Below are 24,426 nucleotides of genomic sequence, written 5' to 3'. Positions count from 1 at the left end.
CTTCCAAGGAATATTCTGCAGCTGGCAAAATCCAATGTGACTGGCATCGAATGTAGGTATACTCTGTGATACTGATCTCCAGCCCGGTCCACCCCTTCGGCAACATTCCACCATCTGTGCAGAGCTCAGAAAAAATGGCATAACCACCCCCCCCAAACACCACCTGCCAGCAGGGCCCTGTCAAACACCATCAGATGTTGCTTCTCCTTAACAACCATATCATCATTTTTTGCAGGGGCTGAAGAGAGAGAGACCCTCAAATGACTTCCTTAACTTTTTGCAAGAAAGTAGATCTGCCATTTCCTACATGCACAAACGCACAATGCTGGCTTGTGTGAGAGTAAAACAGACAGCTGGAAACCTAACAGGAAAAAAGACACCTGGCTTCTGGGAAAAGCCCACTGGAGAATCAGCCTCAACGAAAACAGTATTGTTTAAAAACAACAGGCATCGATGAAAGCAAAGCTTTGTTATTGACAGTGTCATACTGAAGGTGGTGTTCAGCTGCTCGATTAAATGTCCCTTGGTATTTGTTAAATACTAATCAAATACAATGATGAAGAAAACCCAATTACTGTATGTATTTTGCTGGCATTGTGTATTTTAGGAAATGATATGCTCTTATGTTTACATGTTATTTTAAAACATTCTATTGTAAACCATGTAGCTCGAAATGTAGCATATATAAATAAATAAATTAAACAGTTAAAATGACCAGGTGCCACAATTTTCTTTCCTTCCCACATATATTCTTTTATATTTAAGACATCCAAGTTGCTGGAAAAAAACACTTGAAAGGATAAGGTTGGTCTGTGTCATTTGGGTACATTAGACATCTAAAGTCACTCTAAAGTCTAACTTCATTTATGTCTGCTACAGAGAAGGGGAAAATTCTACAGAAGCATCTCTCAGACAACTGAGCAAGTTAGTTTTGAATACATTACATTTGTGTTCAAGAGCAAAACAATTTTCATATATTAAGTACTTTAACATAGCACACAATGTTAAAAAGGCTACACACAAAAGCTGAAGTTAGAGGAAACAGTGCATGCTGGAGAAAAGTGGTAAAGTGAATGATAATAATAATTTAAAAAGTATTCCCCAGTGCAGAGGCTTTCAGCCCCAAACTTGATTTTCATTATCTTTCATCTGTCAAAAAAACAAATTAAAATATCAATCAAACACAGTGACCCGGGTAGAAACTTTAAAACTGCAAATCTCACTCAATCGCACCAATTATTGTGTCATTGTTCTCAGGTCGGTGAGCACCTCAAATGAAGCCAGAAATTACTGCAGCAGTGAAAACAAAATTTCGTCACCAACAAAAATCTAATCTTTGAGAGGAAGAGCGATTTTTTTGAATTGAGATGCATGGAACCCTAAGACAGGAAGCAGCGGAAGGAAATTGAGGCTGTCAGTATGAAACACTAGCCATAAAAACTATCGTTGAAAAGCTCTGGGGTTCTCTTTGTACTTGTGTTTTGTTTTTCCAAATCCATAAAAAGTAATGGCTAGAAGAAAACAGAGCAGAAGAAAGATTTTCCTTGAAGATACACTGCAGAGTTTGAACTTTGCTCATCAGAGGAACACTGGATTCTTAAGAAATCCAGCTTATGTTGATCCATTTAGAAATCCATTTGAGTATGACCACTGGAAGTGCCAGTGTCCAAAGGAATTTCCCAGTTACATTTGCTATTCAACCCACAGAAGATTTACCCAAACTGTGGATTTCAAACTACAATTCCGTTACAGAGCCCTTCCAGATCCATTATTGTGTGATTCTATCATATTATTATTATATTATATTATTTCCCCTGTGCAATGCTTTCTGGGAGCAGACCAGGTGGTTGTTCCAGGCTTATAAGAACGATGGACTCCTTTTCCTGCAAGAAAAAAAAAATGAATAAACAAACTCAAAGACCCTACTATTTTAACCTCCAGTCCTTAAAGATTACATCTGAAACTTCTTATTTTTCTAAAGCCCAGAAAATATTTTACACTCAAGCCAAACTTTTAGAAATGTGCTCATCAGTCACCTTTGGCAAAGGAGAATCATCTACATCTGTTCAGCTGATAAATGAACCAACACAAACCACCGAACCAGCAGTTCATGCCAATTTATAGTGGGAACAGCCGCATCCAGTGAATTTGGCCAATGCAGTTGAGGAATAATTTCATTTCTATTTATTTCTGCCTGATCCATATAATCTTAGAACTGCAGAGCTGGAAGGGACCCTACGGATCCTAAACTCCATTCTCTGTCAAAGAAACACAGGGGGAAATTTAACTCACAATCTCTGGCTCTGCAGCTAGAGACCTAAACCACTGAGCAGATTCCAAAACAGAAAAAAACTTGCATGTTTTAAAGAACAGAGATGTGAGAGAAGGTGAAATTGGAAAAAAAAACCTCTTTGGTTCTTAGTTTCTAAGAGGGATGGGTGATGGAATTATTGCTACCTCTGAGTAGGCACCTCCTGGAGCAGGCGGGAACTGGGATGAATTGCTGACCCAGCAGTTCATGTCCATGTCTAGCCCATTTGAAGTTCCAAACCAGAGTGGAGCCTTACTGGGAACAGGTTAGAATCACAAAATTGTAGAGCTGGAAGGGAACTCCAGGGACATCAATTCCCTGCCACTGCAGGAAATCCACAGCTAAAGCATCCTTGCCAGATAGATAGATCAAAGATTGGGAATCTATCGGTGAAGGAGAGTCCACCGCCTTCTACTGCTGAACAGCTCCCATTGCTAGCGCGTTCTTCCAAATTCCTAATCAAATCAATTTTTCTGGGCACAACTCTACCACATACTGTTCAGTTGGGTCTTGGGTCCCTGAACACCTCCCGTGAAAGTTCTCCGTTACAAGAACCTTCCAAATAAAGAGAATCATGGGCATTAAATTAACTATTAGTCAACCAAACCATGTACCATGGAGGTTAATGATTGTAAAGATTCTACTCTACTGTAGTTTTCTTCCTATTCAACTGCTCTTAACCAATTCATTTCCTCCATTTAGCTGTTTCCTCTGTGTTTTGCTTTTTCCAATTTTAAGCCTAAGTATGCTCAAAGGCTCTTAAGCCTAAGTGTTTGTTCATGACTGACAAGACACACTTCCCTAGTTAGCTGCAAATCCATGAAATAAATACCCCAGCAGAAGCACTGTTTATTCTGCACCTGTTTCCCAGTCTATGAGGAAATCTTACCTCAAAAGAAGTTAGCTAACTAAATCAAAAAGGCAAGGTGACCACTGAATAGTCTTCATCAGCCCTATTACCATCTAGCTTATTTTCTTGGATGAGAGAGGAATCTCACTAACGCCTCCTCTTGCTGCTATTCCCACAAGACTAAGCAATTTTCATCATAGTGACAGTCTCAGTTATGAGCCAAAGGACCAGGTCCTGAACGTGCTTCCGGAAATCGAAGCCCACAGCATGGATAAAACATGTCTTCAGAGGGAGACTGGCAAATCCTGGTCTGGGCTTTGGTTCATGAATGTGTTTTGACAACAGTCAATGCCTGTCTTCAAGGACTGTCAATCTAGCTCTTTTCATAAGTATTAAATCCATGTAAATCAGTCATTTTTTAAAAAAAGAAGAAGCAAATTAGTTGTGCATAATTCCATGAAGTTATTTCATTTGTTTTTGCTCCTGTTCATTTATTCCAATCTGCTGCACCTTCCTGCAGCAAGGTTATTAGCTCTCTGCTAACGGCTGCCAGCACTAGTTTAATTCTTCTTAATGAATGTATGAGTGCTCGGCGGAAGCTATTATGTAGGGCTTAATAAAGGGCGGGAATGAATTTCCTAAAATTTATTGCTACAGGCTGCTGCTTGAAGATAAAATAAATGGTAATTGCCTGGAACAGGAAGGAAGATGATAAAATATCCCTAAACGGGAGGTACCCCAAACACCAGTCATCAGGAACCTAACTCTCATAGCCCAAAGGGGAAAGATTTAAGATGGCTTTTTCTCCCATTGTTTTTTCCTCTGGGATGGAAAAGCTGTAATTTATCCTCTGGATCTTTGGTCTAGATGGGCGGGGTAGACGTCTAATAAATAAATAAATAAATATCTCAGCTGAAGTGGGGATTATTTTGGTCTACATAAAAGGGGATGGTGGACTCTTCTTCACTGGACACCAGATGGTCACCTATCAGGAACGCTTTAGCTATAGATTTCACGCTTTTGGCAGGGAGCTGAATTGGTAACCCCCAGGTTGCCTTCTATCTCAACAATTCTATGAAAAAGGTCTGTACAACTTCAGGTTGGAGGCAGGGGATTGCATGATTGAATGCTTCGTGTGTACCCACAAACGATTCTTACAGAAAAGACTACCACGCTACAGGAAAGACGTAAGCTTTCCCTCTAAAATCTTCTATATAAGGGACCATTTAACCATGTGATCCTTCCACTGGGATCAGAAATCATTTTGTGACTTAATTTGCTTTTGTGTCAGACTAATATCTTATAATGCATAACGGAGAGCTCTAAAACAAGATAAAAAGGCTGAAACAAAATCCTGTGGCATCTTATCAACACTGATCAAGCACATGGGTTTTAAATTATGGAACAAGTCTTGCTGAAAATTAATCAGTATGGTATCTGTAAAAGTAAGCTCTGCCTCACAAAGCATTCAGAGTTCACTGGAAGTGTTAGCAAAGCATGTCAGCAAAGGTGATTTATTAAATATATGCCAAGAACTTCAAATTTGTTTTGACAAAAACACATCACCAAAGACAGATAAACAGGCCTAGACAGCATGAGATAGGGGAAAAAATCCTCCTATAAACTGGAATCAGCTAAGAAAGAGGAAACAGAAAGCAGGAATAAGGACAGTTCTCACAGTAGAGGAATGTGACAAGCAAGGTTCCTTCTGCTTCTTCTGTGAGCAGCGTATGTAATAACGGGCTTAAGCTACAGGAACACTGAGTTAGGCTAAATATCGGACAAAACTTCTTAACTCTTACAGCAGTCCAACAATGGAACCCATGCTGTTTTCATCCACTTTTGCTTAGTGTGGCATACATTCAGTGCTGGACCTGTAGCAGGAAGTTAATAATAGTTCCATTTAGTCTATTAGGACCCTCATGGCACAGTGGTGAAACTGCAGTAAAAACTCTGCTCATGACCAGCTTGACGTTAACTCAACCCTTCATCTTTCCGAGGTCGATAAACTGAGTAACCTAGTTTATGGGGGCGGTGGAAAAACAAAATGGAAATCAAAGTCATCTGGAATAGTGTCATAGAAATCTAAACGAAAAGCGCAGGTTTTTAAAACGAGGCTTTTTTTACAGCAAAGCACAAAATTTATTTCTTTATTTTGCAGCTCATCTTATTTGCTCTTTGAACTTTACTGAGAAAATACAATCCAGCCATACAGATGAGTCAGAGATACAAGTTTGGTCAATATCTCAGAGCCAAAAAAGGACAACTTCAGCACTGATTGCAAGTACTTTACCATTTCCTTCTTGCACACTAAGTAGGAAGATGTACTTCACTTGCCCGTGCACGTTCAGAAAGAAGTCAGCCTACGGGGAGTTATAGTATATAGACAGAATAAGGCAGCCCACCCCAAACTGATGCCCTCCAAATGTGGTAGATTACGACTCCCATTGCTTCTAGCCGCTTCAATACATCTGGAAGCTACCTAGTACGAGAAGGCTGGAATAAAGGAGGTGTGACTTCTAAAGAAGCTGTTTTCCAGAGGGTCTCACCCTTGGCCTTTCTAGTTCTGCACTGCTTCTAGTACTCTGATCAACAGAGGCTCTCCATAGTTTCAGACAATGTTAAGTTTATTCTCTTTCCAGCTCTGTCTAGAGAGTCTTCAGAGGTTAAGCTAGAACTTTGGACAGATGATACATGTGTCCTATGACTGGGGTGGGATGTAAAAATCACTGATCTTCTAAAAATCAAATTGATTTAAATCACATTTTAAATTTACAAACTGTTCTTTAATTTAAATCAAGATATAAATCAATTTTACTTATATCACATCTACCTTGTTCACCCCTAATCTGAAAATACATTTTTACCAAAATCATCATGATGGACTTTGGCAATAACTTAAAAACTATATAGACAGTAGCCAATTTCCTTTTGTGACTACACACTACCATTCTTAAATCCATCAGGAAGTCAACAAGGCTGAGAAAAAGTAGTCATAAGTGAGGGGAAAAAAATTCACTACTTCTATCGAGGAAAAGTCTACCTCAGCATGTGCCTATTTCACTTAATCATATCAGTAAAATTCTTTGTAACTCTTCTGTGTTTCTGTACCCATTCTGTCCATGTTTTGTTCCCTACCATAAAGAGAGAGAGAGAGAGAAAGGAAAAAAAAATCAGTGCCCTCTAATTATTAATGGCAGGACCCCTTCAGCTTGAAGGATCTCATCACCCCCTTTCTCTCTGCAACTGTGTTCCCCTCCCGCTCATCTGCCCCCCTACATACCAGTACTTTAAAACATACAATACAACAAAATTAAGTGGTACTTGATTAACAGCAGAGAACTCTAATCACATAATGCACTTTAAATGGAAAGAACATTAAGTGTAACTTAAGAAGATCAACTATTGATAGAAGATTTGAATGGGCAGCACTGGTTTTAAAACTGGAGATGGTTTACTTAAAGCACTTTCCTTCAATCGCATCTCTGCAGAGGCATCACTAACATTGCTTCAACTGCAAGGGTGGGTAACGTGTCACTGTTCAGATTCCCTGAACTGAAGTGCCCAACATTCATTAGAGCTGAATAAAGGTGTGTCTACACTTCACAGTGATAGCAGTTTGATTCTGCTTCAACAGCCCTCGCTCCATCCTATGGAATCCTATGATTAGAAGTTTTGCAAGGAATTTACAGTTCTCTGCTGGAGAACTTAAGTGTCTACCATTGAACAGCAGCAGACTTCTATTACCCCTCTCACAGCAAATCCCCCCCACACACACACAGAGTAATGAACAGGTAAGAGCGAGGCAACCATGGTAAAAGCTAACCACGGATCCATCATAACTGAGAACTTGGAATTACTGTTTTGAAGTGCATTTGCAAACCACAGCTATGGGGGAATCTTGTTAACATTGACCATATTAAAACAGCAAACTTCCAAACGCGCATGCATGCATGCGTGGATGGATGGATGGATCGATGGATGGATGGATGGATGGATGGATGGATGGATGGATTAGGTTCTTCACTGTCACCTCTAAAATATTTGCATATGCATCCAGAGGACTACCAGTTCTCCTTGGCCAAATTGATTCTGGAGCGTTTATTCCAGATATGGCTTTCCTTGCTGCCACTGTAACATTAAAAGCTATGTGGGCAGCAACAGGAAGGGTGGTAGTCAGAAAGGAAGACTAAGGCAGCTTGCATAAATATGCTGTAAAAAGCCCTTTCAGAGTGATGATCACCCAACACAAGCTCTGCTTCTTTTTGCACAACTTTTTTTTAAATTGAAGTGAAGTATTTAAAGAAGGACATTTTTAGGGGTGTGTGTGAATGTAGACCTGCAACTTAAGAGTCGTAAAAAATGGATCATATTAATAATTTAGATTTTAAAATGCTTGCTTGACTGGCTTTGCTCCTTAGCAACATCTTGCCCAGTAAAGGTTGTTTTTTGCCTAGGGGGAACATTTTGTAGCTCCGCTTTTAGAAACAGCTTAGATACCAGGTTTGACTAATAAACGCCTTAAAGTACCAAGGACACTGGCAGGAGTCATCTTGCTGATTTGGGGAGTGGGGGGAGAGAGACTTCTTATTGGCACTTTAGCAGATTAATTATAAGCACCAGCTCTCCTGGACAGTTCCACCTCTAATGAGCGCAGGAACCACCATGCCCCTAGCCACCAGCAGCTAATACCAGCAAGTAAGTGGAAGAAAAGGTTAGAAGCCAACAGGAGAAGAGGCCACAGTGATGAAGCATACTGTATATTTTGCATGCAGAAAGTTAAAGGTTCAATATCTGGCATCTCTTAGTAGAGTTAGGAAGAATCTTGCTTGGAAAACTCAAGAACTCTTGCCAGTCAGGGTTGACAACAGATAGTATTTGTAAACTATGACTGGCAATAGCTTCCTAGTATTTTCAACAGGGTTCTCTAACCCTAGGTGGTGATACAGGATTTGAACTTGAAACTTTCTACATGTAAGGTATAAACTCTTAATAACCACTGAGTTATTCCTCTATAAAGGTTTTCCTTTTGGATTTACAAATGTGGGAAGGATTCTCTCCTTCAAGGTCAGAAACTCAACTACTAAGTATGCCTGCAATTCACATCATGAACTCATCACATCATGAACTCCGCTGGTGGTCAACCCATCGCAGCTCCAACCCTCAAGCACAATGGCTGAAGTTCTTTTGACTGCCCCTTTGGTCTCATCCCGAATCAAAGTTCCTTTCAGCCACAAACCATCATGCTCAGTCTTGCTTTTCTTTGAGTAACAAAAAAAGAAAGGAAGGAAGAAAGAAAAAGGGTGCCCAAAATACAGCATACCGCAGTTTGACTCAGAGGCAGGGCAGAACAGTGACACATACGGATAGCAAAGTGATTCAAAAAAATCAACAAGCAGCTTGAAAGATGCGTCATTCCACGACCTACAGATCGTCCAAGTTGCTAAGGTCAATTAAAAGTACTACCAAGCTCTCTTAGCTGAAGTCCATCTACAGGCACACGTTCTCCTACTCTTAAATGCAATCAGGCCTGAGGAACCATTGTTATTTCAAAGTTGTCATCCTGAGATTTTTTTTCTTAAAAAAAATACATCTCCACAGAAAGTGAATTCCAGGACCTTTCTTTCAGTCATCCTCTCTTGACTGAGTGGGAAAGGAGAGACATACAATGGGATGCGAAATGACCTACAATATAAAGTAGTACTTAAATGGCACTTTCCACAGATTACATACATTCTCTCCATAACCTTTACAACAGGCATGGCAAAAGGAGGGGGGGCAGGGCCACACGCAGCACACCAATGCTGTTTTTGCAATCTCTAGATAATAACCTCTGTGTCAGAAAAAGGAATGGGGGCGGGGAGTCATTTTCCACTCCTGGAAGCTTTTTGGAGTGGTGGTTTTGCAATAAAACAGGAGCAGAAGCTTCCAACCTTGTGACTGAACCCCAAACCCTCTAAAATAAAACCAGTTGTGGTCTTCTAGCAATGTTTGGTTTTGATTTTTCATACTTTTTCCTCATTTTCAGGGCGGCACTGGTTTAGACAGAGAAAACTGGCCTCAGGACTTCCAAAGCCGCTCACTCCTACCTTACCACAGATCTCTATGATGGGGGACAGACCGCAGCTGTGATATCTTAGATCTGAAAAATCAATTTTAAAACATTCCAGTCCCCTAAGGATGATGAAAGTGGTCTTGAGGCTACATGCAACCTGTGGACAGCATGCTGTCCCCATTCCACCCTGAGTTAAAAAATCACATAGTAGATAATGGGAAAGAGAGCAACAGAGAGTAATATGAAACAGAAATAGTCTTCTCTGGAGCAAGGGAGCTTCCCTGCCCAACAGAATACAGTCAGGTTCATTTTTCATCCCTTTATTCTTCCATACAACTATAAGCTGACCATGACATTCCAAAATAAGTACCAAAAGGGAGTGAAATGTACTAAAACTGTTAAAACTATAAGAATTTGTTCTTGTATTTAACTTGGTTATAAAACGAGGGAACAGGTTAATTATTTTCTTAAACTGACCTGAAATTTGTTAATGGTAATGCCTTCCTGTTCTAATAACAGGTTGGGTTTATTTTTTTTTTAAAAAACTGACCATTATTTGACAAGATTTGAACTAATCTTTTCTGCTCATCAAATCTTACACATTACATTCATGTTTATATTGCATTCAAATTCATTTTATTATTCCCTGCCTTTCTCCAAATAAAGTGACACAAAGTTGCTTACAAAATATTGGAAAGACAGAATTTCTCCTTTTTTTAACCCTGGCTCCCTAACACACAATAATTTTGCTAGTGTTTTAAGTGTGCTAAAATGAGCCTAATTGTGACAAGGCTTAAAGAGGCTGGGTATCATATATTTATATGACAGCCAAAACAATATGTTCCCTTTTAAGACAGTAAAGAGGAAAAAAAAGAATGGGACAGAATTCTTTGCAACAAATGCCAGGATTTTTTTACGATGTTGGGGGTTGATGCTGTTTTAACTTGAGAAAGTTGTACTATAATTGATGCACTGGGAGAAAGGATGTTACCTGCCAGCCTAAGAGGCAGAAGTTCAATCACTAAAAGCAGGTAGTGTCAAAAGAGATATCCATCACCAGGAAAACATTTCAGAAACTGAAAAAGAGCTTAAAGACAGGAGATTGCCTATTTTGGGGGCTAGAGAAAACTTTTTTTTTTTAAATGCCCAAATCTTTTCTGTTTCTATTTTACACTGCACGCTGGACTTTTACTCTCTGCTGCAATAAATTATTGTCATTTTTATGACATTTATTGTCTATACTATCACACTCTATATACATCCCAGTGGTAAGGCTCAAGAGCAGCTAATAATCATCATAATAAATAAATGCATGGAACTGTGTAGTTTCATGTGAAGAAAGAATAGTAGCAGTTCAGACCCAGAGGCAAGGAGGGGAACAGAAGGCCCCACTTACTCTGGGTTGCTGTTGTTTTTTAAGTCAGGGCATCAGCAGTTGTCACCTTAACCAGTGGGTTGCCACTGGCTAAGCCGCACCACCGCTACCCTGTACGTGTGCAAAGCATGAATTCCCCCCACACACACACACTCCCAAGTGTTGAGTTTACTTTTTTTCCCAGAGCATCTTCCCCTCCCTCTCCTGATGCAGCATGATCTTCCAATGAAATATTCTAGCCCGAAAAAGGATAGAAAAAGGGCAGAGCGTAGCCCACGTCCTTCATATAAAGAGCCACTGAAGACATCTAGTGGCTAAGAAACATACCTGCAGATATTCAGGTTGGCTGGTTTGTTTTCCTTTTAAAAAATAGGTAAACAAAACTATCAACAAAACAAACAAAAGGAACATCTGCAGCTGCCTGTACTATGCTGTGTCCTCAGTGACAGGTTGTAGCTGTTTCAAGAGAAGCTAATGAAATCAGGAACTGCACATTACTGGCTCATTAAGCACGTCGCTGTCAGCACAGATGGCTTCTGGAAAGCGCGCCACTTTCGCCAGCGTAAAGGGGAAATTCTTCCTGGAAACTTGAACTGCCTCCAAAAATGAAGCCATTGTCCTCTCCTCCTTGCCTGTTAATCTCAAATATTTCACAAGGTAGGGGAAAAAGCAGCAATGGTTTCAGGGACAATGAACTGCCAAGCCTCGCACAAAAGCTAGCAACGTTACAACACTCTCAGTCACTCCTTTGAATGGCACAGACTGAAAGGTGGTTGTATTCAGTTTTAAAAAATTGACAAGCCAAAAGTCTTTGCTATTAGTGTCTCAGACATGATGTTTCAAACTCCATATAGAATCCCCTTGAAAATGTTTCTTCCTTTCATCAGGCTGAAGCAGCTTCCTGCAGTCTCCACAAAACAAACAAGAAGATACTGTAACATTGCTGAATATACATTTTACTGCTACCACGGACAATAAATTACAGGCAGCCATTATGAAAACCCTGCACTTCACCCACACTACTTTTGCATTTCACAGCAAGTATATATATAGAATGCAGCGGTCAGACTCCTTACTGGAGTGAGAAAACACCAACATATTTCTCCTGTTCTGGCCAAGCTGCACTGGCTGCCCATCCGTTTCCGCATTGAATTCAAAGTTCTAATGCTTACCTATAAACAGTTTAGGACCTCGATACTTGGCGGAGCGCCTGCTCCCACCAAGATCTACTCATATCACCTGCACGAATCAGGAGGTGAGGCTGAGGAGCCTGACGCCAAGGGAGGCCCAGAGGGTAAAAACTCAAAGCCGGGCCTTTTCGGCGGTGGCTCCTCGCCTTTGGAACAACCTTCCTCCGGAGATTCGCGAGGCCCCTGCGCTGGGTACTTTCAAATGTCAGCTGAAAACATGGATGTACATCCAGGCCTTCCCTCCTGTCAACTACTGGTTTCTTTTGCTTTGCTATTTATTATTTATTTATTCCTGCACTATTTGTTATTGTTGTATCCTAATGTTTTTACGTTTTGAATTGTTTTGATATTCTGTAAGCCGCCCAGAGTGGTGGAATATACCAGATGGGCAGGATATAAATCGAACAAATAAATAAATCGTACACACCACCAACGGTTGAGAATTACCAGAGCAGATGATCAGCAGGTAAGTTCAAAGTCCATTCATGCAGCACAGTGACCAGCTTTAGTGCAGAACTTCACAACTGCCCAGTGTGAACAAGAGTGGGGCATTGTTGATACCCAACTCTTCTCGATAGTGTACACTCCTGGAGTGGCTGGCATGGGGTAAGAGGCAGGCAAGCTTGTTTTCTCTTATTTATCTTCTCACTGAAGAACCCCAGATAAACTTCCAACAAACCCTAAGCATTCCAGGAATGCATTTTGAAAAGCACTGCATGAAAACCGTTGCTGAATAACATGATTTATGCCATCAAATATTTAAAGGTGAGGAAGTACTCACACTTCAGCTTATGATCTTCCTAGCTTTCACAAGGGTTTCCCACCACCGAGGAATGTGCATATGATGACGGCCTGCATACTGAGCCTCAGCTGATGGGAGGGCTGGGAAGGGACGTGTAGGAGGTCATGAGGGGGAAGAGCAGAAGCAGGAGAGAGGGGACTCTGCCACAAGCTGGCTGGACAGATGTGGCACAGGATTTTTGACCATCATTTCCACACTAACTTTGCCAAATGAACCCCTGAGCAAAACCAGCTGCTGGATAATGCCAACTGGCCAGAATCCCACTCTCTTACATGAAGGGCAACCGCACAGGTGTTTCGCCCCCTTTTGATGCATTTTTTCCCTTCACATCTGGCAGAGAGATCAGATGGAGAAGCCAGGCACTCAGCTAGTCATGCAAAGAATAATCATTGAGAAGACGGAAAATGCTGCCCCATTACTCATGCAACGTGGAGATTTCTCAACCGGATTTTGGTCATTATAATAAAACGAAATATCTCACCCTGCAATGGTTCTCATCATCATCATAATCATCATCATCTAAAGCGTATTAGGCCCTGTGAATTTTCTCAGGTCACACCTTCCATTCACATACTATACAGCCTCTTCCTGCCCCCCTGTGGTCAAATCACAAATGATTCCTGTTACAAAGAATTGTAGATACGAAATGCAATGGCCCACAAGCAGGTTCTTTTCGCACAAGCCACACAACAACAGCCACCTCCCCATTAATTCTTAAACTGCTTGGTCAGGGTTCAAACTCTGGCTTGGCTTATAAACTAGCCCTAATTTGTAGCTGCCACGGACTTCTTCATCCTTTATGTCAATATGCAAGTTTCCCACACGGTGCTGAGCTAAAAGCCCAATGCTAGTAGGGAAACTCTGGGTCCCCAGATGTCCTTAGACTCTCAGAAATCCTGGCCTGCCAGTTAATTGAGTACCCAGCTAGTGAGGGGTGGGAGCATTATTAGCCTGCATAATTAAATTATAAACCACCCAGAAAGTGATTTAAGCACTATGGGATGGTATATGAGTAGGGCACTTTGTGACCTCCATTATGTCATCTAACCATTGGAAAATAACTTGCAGTCAACCCTGCTATAAGCAGTCCAAAATGTGATCTCCCTCTGATCACACCCAGTAGTCTGATTATGACCCCAGTCACCTATCCACAACTCCCTAGAGTTGAGGACGGAGCTGAATACGCACGCCGGGGATAAAGGATGGCCCCATGTTGTGCTTTCACAAGGGGCATCTCCCAATTCTGTACTCTGGGTGCACTTATATCTATTTTCACACTCACATGTTGTCTTTCACTTATGATTTTAAGAACGGCAACAGCTGCAAGACAACCTCCAGCTCTTTTGTTTTCGTGTTACTAATGAATTCCGCCTCCATCCACTTTGTGCCACATACTTGTACAAGCCTCTTAGGAGGAGTTGTTCATTCCTTTCAGTAAAGATAGCCATGGATCCACAGACTATGGGGCAGGGACCTTGAATTCTGTCTTCAGCTACAACAAACATATGAGCTCAGCACTTCCTAGAAGAAGCAGGGGAGGGGAGAAAAAAATGAAAACAAAACAACTCGTTGTTGCCCACATCCTGTTCTGGTCAGAAACTGAGCTGAATTTCTCAGGTGACAGTTAAGATGTCTAGGAGTTACTTACCTACTTAAACATCTAGGTGTTCATTTGGTTATTTTTAGGATTGACAATGCATTATAAGTTTTTCCCCTTAAAAAAAAAAGCAGATGCCTCTCCCCCTCCCAGTGGCTCTTAGGGTGGGCAGAATGTAGGCATGAAACTGCAGAAAGATATTCCTAGCTAAATCCAGTCTTACCCTCCCACAGGGTAAAATGATAACATTAAGATCTTCCACTTCTGCTAGACGTTTAATGTTTAACTGGTTGTTGTGTGGTATATAAATCAGACAAATAAACCAGCAAAACTTTACTAATTCAACCCAAATGGAGACACAGAATTCATACTTGTTTCCTTAAGCACAAACTCCAATTCCAGCACTGGTACATTTCTTGAATCCGGGCACAAAATCAAAATGACAAGGGTATATTTTCTCTTCTCCTACCAGCTCTGCCCCAAGCGTGAGAAGCTATGATATAAAGACACGAAGATTTAGACAAATCTCCCATGGGGCAGCCCTGTCCTTCTCTCTTTAGGCTCACCTCTGGCTCCCTGGCAATGATGCCTGACAGACAGATCAACTCTTCAGCAACTTCAGTCTCCAGCTTCCCCTTACTGTCTTAAGTATCTACAGGTACTGCCCTGAGTTTTATGATGGAGGAAAGGTGGCCAACAAATATACTTACTAAATATATAATGACCCCTGGGAACTGCAGAGGATTCAGAGAACGTGTCAAGCTAAAATGTGGAGCACAGAGAGAAAAATCCACTTCCCATATCCTTTTGATACTAGAGTAATGGTTCTCACATGCCTCACCAGTGACAGAAACAGGCTGCCAGGGGTGTGCGGTTTTTCATAACCATTACCAAAAATTCTATCATAGCAAGGAGACATATTCCAAGTAGTAGGTAGCACAACAATTTGTATTGCTTATGTTTTACCGTTACAATAAAATTCACTGCAGTAAAATGTATAATATTTTTATTTTGAACAAATGGAATTGTTTATTTCCATCTCTTTGTGCCTGCTTGCAATGATACTGCTACCATTTTTAATGTCGTTAAATTATACCATAAATGAGAAGTACAATAATGGGATGTCTGTAAACCTAAAAATGTCCCTTTCAGGGAAAAAAAAGTGTATCTTTTGTTTCTGTAATGATGGGACCCCATTTCTTTGATAAAGTGGGTGGTGGGGAATGAGATACCAAATGTTGAGAGCTTTTGTGACTGGATAGGTCAGTGGTTCAGATACCTGGCTGCACAGCCAGTGATTGTCAGGTCAATTGCTCATTGTGTCTCCTGTGAGTAGAGCCAGCCTGGGTGCCCTTGGGCAAGCTACACAGTTCCAGAGCTCCCCACACACACACCCAGAAACATGGGCAAGAGAGCAACAGACCAGGTATTTGGGGGGCGGGGAAAATGAACAGCAGTATGACCATGTATGGTTCAATTCATAGCTGGCGAAACAAATCATGTCTTGCCATAATATGCAAACGTGCCCACTGTTTCAAATGCAACTCTGTTTTTTTAATTATAGGGAGCTGAGAGATAGAAGAAACAAGCAACAAAGCTCAAACTTGTATTTGCAAAAAAAAAAAAAAAGGAAGACAATAACCGATATGTTGTCTGAGAGGGAAAACACTCTCTCCAAGAATTCATAAATACAGTCTGCCCATTCTCAAGTTCTAATAACTGTTCTCAGGATAAGATTCCAAAGGTCAAACTTTCTCTGTACATTTCTGTTTACAGCATAAACCACCACGAAACAAGGTAGGATGGGAAGCGGCTACCCAATTTTAGCTGTCAAGCTGCATTTGAAACAATTAAAAGGCAGATTGTTTTCCCTGTGTGGCTGAGAGGGAATGAACTGTTGATATTCCATAAGCAGATGCATTAGACTTCTCTTTCAAGTTGTATTCTCTCTTTTCTTTTCAGTTCAGGCATGCAGAGATGCTGGAACCATATGGAGCGAAGACACAACAGAAGCTCCTTTCTACCGTAAACATATTGGACTTTCCTGATCTAATGCTATCACACAGCATAAAAAATATTTTAAAACTGTGTATACTAGTTAGATGATCATGACCACATCTTTGATCAAGCTGTTGAAGCCTGCTGGCTCCAATTTTTCCACTCCAAAGCATTCTAAAACCCAATCCATTTCGATCTCTTCTAAGACAGGAGGCATGCTGTCTACAGTTCAGCTTCATCTGGAAGGCTGTGCATTCCTTACCCTCAAATTTGTAATACCCCATCCTCTTAAGGAGACCCACATGCAGTGGGAGGTTTTGCACTCTGTACAGATCTCTCAAATGCTACTTGCTTAGATTAGTTCCAAAGGTATGTCTTTTCAGCCTGTGATGAATCTGCACACACAGGGAGCTGATGCACATAGTCGCACTCGTCTCAGAAACAAAACAATTTTGTTTACGCCATGAGCATCTATCTCCAGGATAACTACTGCTGTTACAAAACTATCATGCTTTGTAAGGTAATATGATTTGCTGTGTGAGTAATAAAGTTGTTTTCAGCAGCTAAAGATTCTGAGTGAGGCAATCATGAGCCAGATCTGACTCAGCGCCAAACGAGTCATTCTTGTTAAATGCAGGCATTTTTAACTCTTCCCTCCACGACTGATCTTGAAGAAAACATCTCCTCTGAAGGAGCACTACAAGAAAATCCGCTCCCTCCCATGACAGTAAACCAAACACCAAATGCTCCCCCCACCAGAAAAAAGACAGCTTCAAAAAAGCGATTTTCCTCAAAGCCACAGAAGGGGAGGAAAGGATTAAATTCTCTATTCATTCCTTCTTCATCTTTAATCTCACTAATTATCACTGTATCTATCATTGCTGTTGTTTAGTCATTAAGTCCTGTCCGACTCTTTGTGACCCCATGGACCAGAGCAGGCCAGGCCCTCCTGTCTTCCACTGCCTCCCGGAGTTTGGTCAAAGTCATGTTGGTAGCTTTGATGAAACTGTCCAGCCATCTCATCCTCTGTCATCCCCTTTTCCTCTTGCCTTCACATTTCCCCAACATCAGGGTCTTTTCCAGGGAGTCTTCTCATACAGTACATATACAGTGATAATTACAGAGGTGAAAATATAGTGAATATATGTATATTTGCTGCTAAATTCCATTGTTTTTCATACTGCCATGTGGTGTGGCATATAGGACAGGATTCCTCACCCCAGTGACCTCTAGATGTTCTGGACTACAACGCTGGCTGGGTATTATGGGAGCTGTCATACTAGCTACTTTCATGACCATCACACAGAAAATGGATCAAGCAAGTTTGCTGATGTTTTACAGTGTATGTGCAAGTTTAAGGATATTTTGACTACACATTAAAAGGAACCTCCCTACCTTATGGTAAAAGCAACTAAACAGCAGCATGGACTACCTCAGAATGGTAGGAGATTCTCTTTTACTGAAGGTTTCTAAACACAAGTTGGATGGCCATCTATAAAAGATGCTTTAGTAGAGCTGAACTACATGAGTCCTCCAACTTTACAACCTTAACAATTTTCTGATCCAAGAAATCTGGAGGGCACCTTGCTATAGAAGGTTATGGCTGAAGGAAAGGTACTTTTATTCTAGTTGTACCTGCTCTAGCAATTCAACAAGCCCAGGCTCAAGAAAGTGCTTCCAGTACTGCACATTTCAGACTGTTCTGTTTCAGCTGGCTTTCTTGGATTCTGCTTCTAAAATATAACTTGGATGCTGCTGTGTTTTATTCTTTCAACATCATGATTTTACGAGCTTGTTCAGATTAATTTCAAAGGAATATCTTTTCAAATTATTGTTTAGTGTGTCTATGTTATTATTTGCTAACCATCTCGGATTGTTATATAAAGTACATTATTGTATAAAGGAGATAAACCCTAGAAACAAGATTGCTGCCCAAAGATGGCAAACATTTGCGAATTAAATCCATTAATTTGTCAGGCTGCTACATCCAAGCTCTTCTGTCTTAGCCCTGCACTCTCAGCTGCCGTATGAGCACCCTTATCTACCTCTGCAGGGCTGTTGTAAGGAATGTGTGCAAGCACGTTGTGAGAATATATCAGAGACATCCTGAACACCAATGACCATCAAATAAATGCTAAATGTTCTTATTACCATTCAGTAACAGCTGGAGGACACTAAGGGAGAAAAACTCCTGAAAAATAACAGAATTACAAATGAACATGCAGCAAAGAAAAAGTTAATATCTCCCTCTTCAATGGCAAACCACGCCAAAATTGCAGGCTGCAAGTAAAATGAGGGTGGGGACAAAGCCTCCCACTGCCTTCAACAGGGGGTCATATTTAAGTCAAGGTCAGTCATCAAGACCTTAAGGACCACATCTGGTCTATTTGCTCCCAATTTCCCCACTCCAGATCTTTTTAAAATCACTATCAAGATACCCATTTGGTAAGATTCCAGAGGCCAAGGGGGCATCTTAAGTTACAGGCACTTATCCATAATAAACAAACTCAAAAGTGATTCTAGGAATCAGACCCATGTTTCAGAAATATGAATCTTTGTGGTTCTTATTTCAAGAGGCTAAAAATCCTGATCCATTTAAAAATAATATGTACATTCAAGTTTTATAGTTACTGTCACCATTGGCCCCCAGGAACACGAGAACATTGGCAGGGTGAGATTCCCGCAGGAGAGAAAGTTCTCAGCAAGGGCTGAGTTGGGCAGAAATACTAGAGGCAAAGCGCAAGGTCACTGCCGGGAAATGAGTGAGGAGGGTGTACTGGGCAGGCAAACAGGAAAGATGATCCAGGCTGAGAGTTAAAGAAAAGCCAAAGTCAAAAGTTTAATCCACTGGGAGACCGCAAGGCGAAGGTTTCGTTGGAGGAAAGGCGCAACTGAACTGTGCCGAACAAGGGCAGAAAAAAACCCCAAAAGAACTAGCAAGATGAGGAAAACGCTGTATGTATAAGTCAAGTGTGCCAATAAGTTGACCCAGAAGTAAATCTGGCTAGTCTGTACCATGACAAGAAAATGCCAGACTTTAAAATAAGGCTTTATATCAGAAGGAACGGAGCTGTCATGTGAAGCCGTATGGCAAGAGCAGAGCAACATAAGCTGAAGCACCTCTGTAAGATAGCGTGAACCCCTCAATTCATATACGTTCCTAATTCTGATTCACCACAATTGCTTCCCAGCTTCAACCATCAGGCATGGCCATAAAAGATCGTCATGGCTGTAGGTTTAATGTGTATAGTCACCAAGTCCACTTACCAGATGTCTCCCAGGAAGGCAAAGGACCAAGATACAGAGAAGTACAGAAACAGCTCTGTAGCTTTCTTTCCCTGCAGTTAAGCCTGGGAAAAGCCTCCCACTGGCTGCGGCTGAAGGATAAACCGCAACGTTCTAACACAATTGTTCCAGTACAACAACATTTGTGGCCTTCTATATGCTATTGGACTGTCACTCCTAGCTCATGCAGCTAATGCGAAGGAATATCTAGAAGGCCAGAGTTGGGTAGGAAGGGATCTGATGAAGTCTGGTTCCCACTACAAGCAACAGAGAGACAGCCAGGAAGGAAGCACAATGGAAATGAAATGAAAAGAGTACTGATATCCTAAGGATAGACAGTTTTATTTCAGAGTGAACTTTTGAAGATCATCCTTCCTTTTGCAAACACAAGCGTTCCCGGTCTCTGAGGAATCAGATTACAGTATCATCCATGGAAGTGCACACTAAAATAAACAAACTTAGGTCTTTAAAGCAGCACAACTGTTTTGTTTGTATCACTGGCTGACGTGCTGTAAAACAGACAAACACAACTTACCTCTTTGAAAAAACGGCAACAACAACGGGGTGCACCCTTTTCAGCCAATTTGGAACAGAGGCCTTCATCCAGGAATATATGGAACATCATTTCAACAGAACTTCCACAAGAACTAAAACCTCAAATGTTACTTAAATTGAAATAATGTAGTCCACTTCTGGTCTCTATATTTTTTAAAAGCCACACCAATTTATACAAACGTCTGGTTATCTGAGTTCAAACTGTCTCGCACTTCAGGGCATGAGACCTTTTGCAGTTTCTAGCACTTTAAAGTTTAAAAAGCTAAGCGACTGCTCATTGTGTGGGAAAAGACATAAAATTAAGAGACTTCCTACCATGTTCCAAGAAGACATTGCAGGGGGCTCCCCCATGCCTCGAGGTTTCCTTCTTTCCTGCTCCTTTGATAAAGGGCAGGGCAGGCAGACTCGGTCTTCGTTGGTCTCCAAGCACTTTTCCAGGCTGCTGACCCATAAAGTATGGAAAGGCAGGCTTTTCCCACGTGAGAAAAGGCCGACCTTCCAGATTGGCACCGCGATCCACGAGAGGTGTACAGCCGAGTTCTGTGCTTCCAGATGCCAGCTCCCTTGAAGGCACACGGTTCAAATCCAGAGGCGCAGGGCTTTTTCCGCAAGAAAGTTCATTTGGCAGCACACTTCGTTAGAAGTCCCTCTTAGCAGCTGCAGAGACCCCACCCCACCCCCCAAATATATATATTTTTAAAGTTTAAAATGTTTTTGCCCCTGATCTTCCAAGGGCTGAACAAGGACCACTTAGCAAGAGGGAACTAGTTACACCTAGAAACCATTCACGTAAAAGTTACTAAGAGGCCATGACAGGCCGTCTCCTTCCTACAAACCAAGATCCAAACTCTTTCTGTTTTCTTTTGCATAGCATTCCCTGGTCACATGGCCAAAATGGCAAGCATTTGGCTTCAAGTATCATTCAAAGGTGAGTCAAAGGTGTACGACAGAGTCATTCTCTCCACTGAAAAAAAAAACGAAAACAAAACTTGTCCGTGTAAGCAAAGGCCATAAACAGTTCAAGATTTCTGAGGCTTCCTACCAGGACTTGGTAGCTGTCAGTAAGGCCCCAGTGGAATTCACAATTTTCACCCAAACTCAGCCTGACTCATAGCCAAGTCTCCTCTCCCTGGGACCACTGCCACATCTCTGACCCACCAGAGAAAGCGAAATCAGGAGTCAACCTGGGAGTCATTTTGGAGGAGAAAGAAAAACATTCAGGGCCATCAACATTCAGGGTCTCAAAAGCCCAGCTCGTGGGCACTAGCAGGTGGATTCAAGGGACCCCTGACCTATTTATTTATCCCATGGAGACAGATATCACCTGACGCAGGATCCTCAAAACCTCTGGCCAGAAGGGGTTGTGTAGTCCAAATGCAATTTCCAGGAGGAAGATTTTCAGACAACAGCCAGAAGCAATCCAGGTGGGGCAACCAAGCTGGCCTCATCCCCGTTCAAGGGTAGCCAAATGGATTTTGAGGGGGGCAATTCCTGGAAGGCAGTGTTTTTTTTTGGGGGGGGGAAGAATTACTCCTGGCAAAACGGAGGAAGGGGGATCTCTAATGCTGGGACACTCCAGAGCACCAAAATTATCTTGTGAAGGGAAATGGCGTACCATCAACGGTGGTGGTGGGCAAAACCCCAACTGTCCTAGTCTCAGCCCTTTAAGAAAAAGGAGAAAGACAGAAAAAGGGAGAAAGGACTAAGTTACCTGACACAGTATTCAAGGATAAAGAAGAGAACGGTTAGGAAAAGAGGGGAGGAGGAAATAGCTGGGAAAAGAAAAATACCTGGACTAGAGAATAAGACCTGTCCGCTGGTTGAACAGAGAAGATGCAAACAGGTAAATCCTTAAAGAGTATGAACAACTGCCCTATAGAAGAAGATGGGGTGGAGAGTTATGAAAACTTCTCTAGTTGGGCCTCTAAGCCCTAAAACTGGAAGGTAGAGGAGGGAGAAATGGGTCCCTCTGACCCCACAGTTTAAAAACCAAGTGTAAAAAAAAGAGGAGTAAAGGGTAAGGAAAATTCAAGTCCTCTTGAGCAGGGAGGGGGTATTTAAAGGGCTTAATGGAAGTGAAGAACGAAGGAGATGAAAAAGGGATAAAGAAGGGGTGCAAACCATCCTTAATGAAGGGGGTGAGCCAGACAGAGGGGGGTCTCCCCCCCAAAAAAAGAGCAAATGTGAGGGAGAAAAAAGGGGGCCCCACGTTGTGAAGGAGACAGAAGGGGGTGGGAACAAGGGGTCTCCCTTTTATCCCGTCAGAGAAGATAAAGAAAAAGAGTGAAAAATCTCCTAAGATACGGGGAGAACAAGAGACACAGATGGGGGTCTTCTTCCCCCTAAAAAATAGCGAGGAAGAAAAAAGGGGGTCCCAGGTTAAAAGAAAGAGAGAAGGGGTCCCCCCTTTTTCCTGTCAGAGAAGATAAAGAAAAGAGATGCAAGCTATCCTAAAAAGGGGGGAAGAGGGAAAGGAACAGAGATGGGGTCTTCCCCCTAAAAAAAAGCAAGTGTGAGGGAGAAAAAAGGGGGTCCCAGGTTAAGTGAAAGAGAGAAGGGGTCCCCCCCTTTTCCTGTCAGAGAAGATAAATGGGTGCAAAATATCCTAAAAAGGGGGAAAGAGCAAGAGAAACAGATGGGGGGTTCTTCCCTCAGAAGAGCAAGTGTGAGGAAAGAAAAAAAGGGGATCCCAAACAAAGGAAAAGGTCCCCTTTTTTCCTGTCAGAGAAGAAAAAGAAAAAGGGAGCAAACTATCCTTTAAAAGGAGGGGAAAGCGAGAGAAACAGATGAGGTTCTTCCCTCAGAAAAGCAGGTGTGAGGGAGAAAAAGGGGGGTCCCGGGTTAAGTGAAAGAGAGAAGGGTTCTCCCCTTTTTTCCTGTCAGAGAAGGGGTGCAAAATATCTTAAAAAGGGGGGAAGAGCAAGAGAAACAGAGATGAGGAGGTTCTTCCCTCAGAAAAGCAAGTGTGAGGGAGAAAAAAGGAGGGCCTGAAGCGAAGGAGAAGGAGGGTGTCCCCACTTTTTTTTTCCTGTCAGAGAAGATAAAGAAAAGGGGTGCAAACTATCCTTAAAAAGGGGGGGAAGAGCGAGAGAAACAAATGGGGGTTTCTTCCCTCAGAAAAGCAAGTGTGAGGGGAAAAAAGGGGGTCCCAGTTTAAGTGAAAGAGAGGAGGGCTCCCCCCTTTTTTCCTGTCAGAGAAGATAAAGAAAAGGGGTGCAAACTATCCTAAAAAGGGGGGCAGAGCGAGAGAAACAGATGGGGGCGTTCTTCCCCCTCAAAAAAAAAGCAAGTGTGAGGGACGAAAAAAGGGGGTCCCAAGCGAAGGAGAAGGTCCCCCCTTTTTTTTCCTGTCAGGAAGTAAAGAACGGGGAGGACCAGGACCGAAGAGACGGCCACCCACCCACCCCCTACCCACCCCGGCCGGCCGGCTTCTCCTCCTCCTCCTCGCCGGCTCGCCCTCTTTTTTTCCGGGCTGCTGCCTGAGCGCCTCAAATACGATATAATTCCACCCACCCCTTTTCTCTCTCTCTCTTTCTGGGCTGAAGCGGGGTTTGGGGTTTGGCGGGCTGTCACCCCCTCAGAGACACACAACGCGACCCCCTCAGAGCGGCAGCGGCGACGCTGGCGAAAGCGGCCGCCGGGCGGCCATCTTGGGAAGGGAAAAGGCCTACTCCTGGTAGCAGCGGCGGCGGCGGGAGTTAGGAGTAGGAGTGGCGAAGGCCTCGCCTCCTTCCCCGGCCAGGGGCGGAGCACGCAGAAGGGGGGGGGGAATGGCGGAGAAGGGCGAGGCGGGAAAAACCGCTCGGGAGAGCTTCTCCTCAGAAAACGCGCCCTTTGCAGGGGGGTTCGGCCTACAACTCCCAGCATGCCGCTCGGGAGCTTCGCCTCAGAAAGCGCGTCCCTTTGGGGAGGGGCATTCTGGGAATTGTAGGCCAAAAGCAAACCCCAAAAAGGGCGGGCTCCCAAGTTCTGGAGGGACTGAGTTTGTGGGTTGAGAGTCATTATTTTCTCCCTCAGCCCCTGGACCTTTTTCACACACACACACCCTTGTGAGGCTACATAGTTCGTCAATTGGGACCATTCATGATGTCCCAATAATTATAATAATGTTTTATTGACCAGCCAAAGAATATTATTTAAATTAGGAAACATAACATCAATCTAAAATTCATCTAAATATTCATACATCTTATTAGATATCACTCCATTGTGCTTTTTATTCTGGCATGCGAGAAGTCCTTGTTAACCCTTACAATAATTGCTTAATTATTTGTGCTTAATTATCGTCATCATCCTTATCCTTGCCCCTTAGTGGCGATTCTGTCAGTACAGTAATCTATACATGCATATCCATACATACGTACCTACCTACCCATGTGTATGTATACACACATAAACACATGTGTAT

General features: G+C 42.3%; 1 protein-coding gene across 1 annotated transcript in view; it reads right to left on the bottom strand.

Annotated features, from left to right (window-relative positions):
- Nucleotides 1–23,767, bottom strand: part of ABL1 (ABL proto-oncogene 1, non-receptor tyrosine kinase) — an 89,588-nt gene extending 65,821 nt beyond the window's left edge. Inside the window, exon 1 of the mRNA XM_072984870.2 lies at nucleotides 20,334–23,767. Within this exon, the coding sequence (XP_072840971.2) occupies nucleotides 20,334–20,469 (136 nt within the window). The 5' untranslated portion in view covers nucleotides 20,470–23,767. The remainder of the gene's footprint in view (nucleotides 1–20,333) is intronic.
- Nucleotides 23,768–24,426: the final 659 nt, after the last annotated feature.

This window comes from Pogona vitticeps, chromosome ZW-PAR, assembly GCF_051106095.1.
Source record: "Pogona vitticeps strain Pit_001003342236 chromosome ZW-PAR, PviZW2.1, whole genome shotgun sequence".
Classification (NCBI taxonomy): Eukaryota; Metazoa; Chordata; class Lepidosauria; order Squamata; family Agamidae; genus Pogona; species Pogona vitticeps.
The sequence above is the reverse complement of the archived record's forward strand: the minus strand, read 5'-3'. Positions and strand labels throughout refer to the sequence as shown.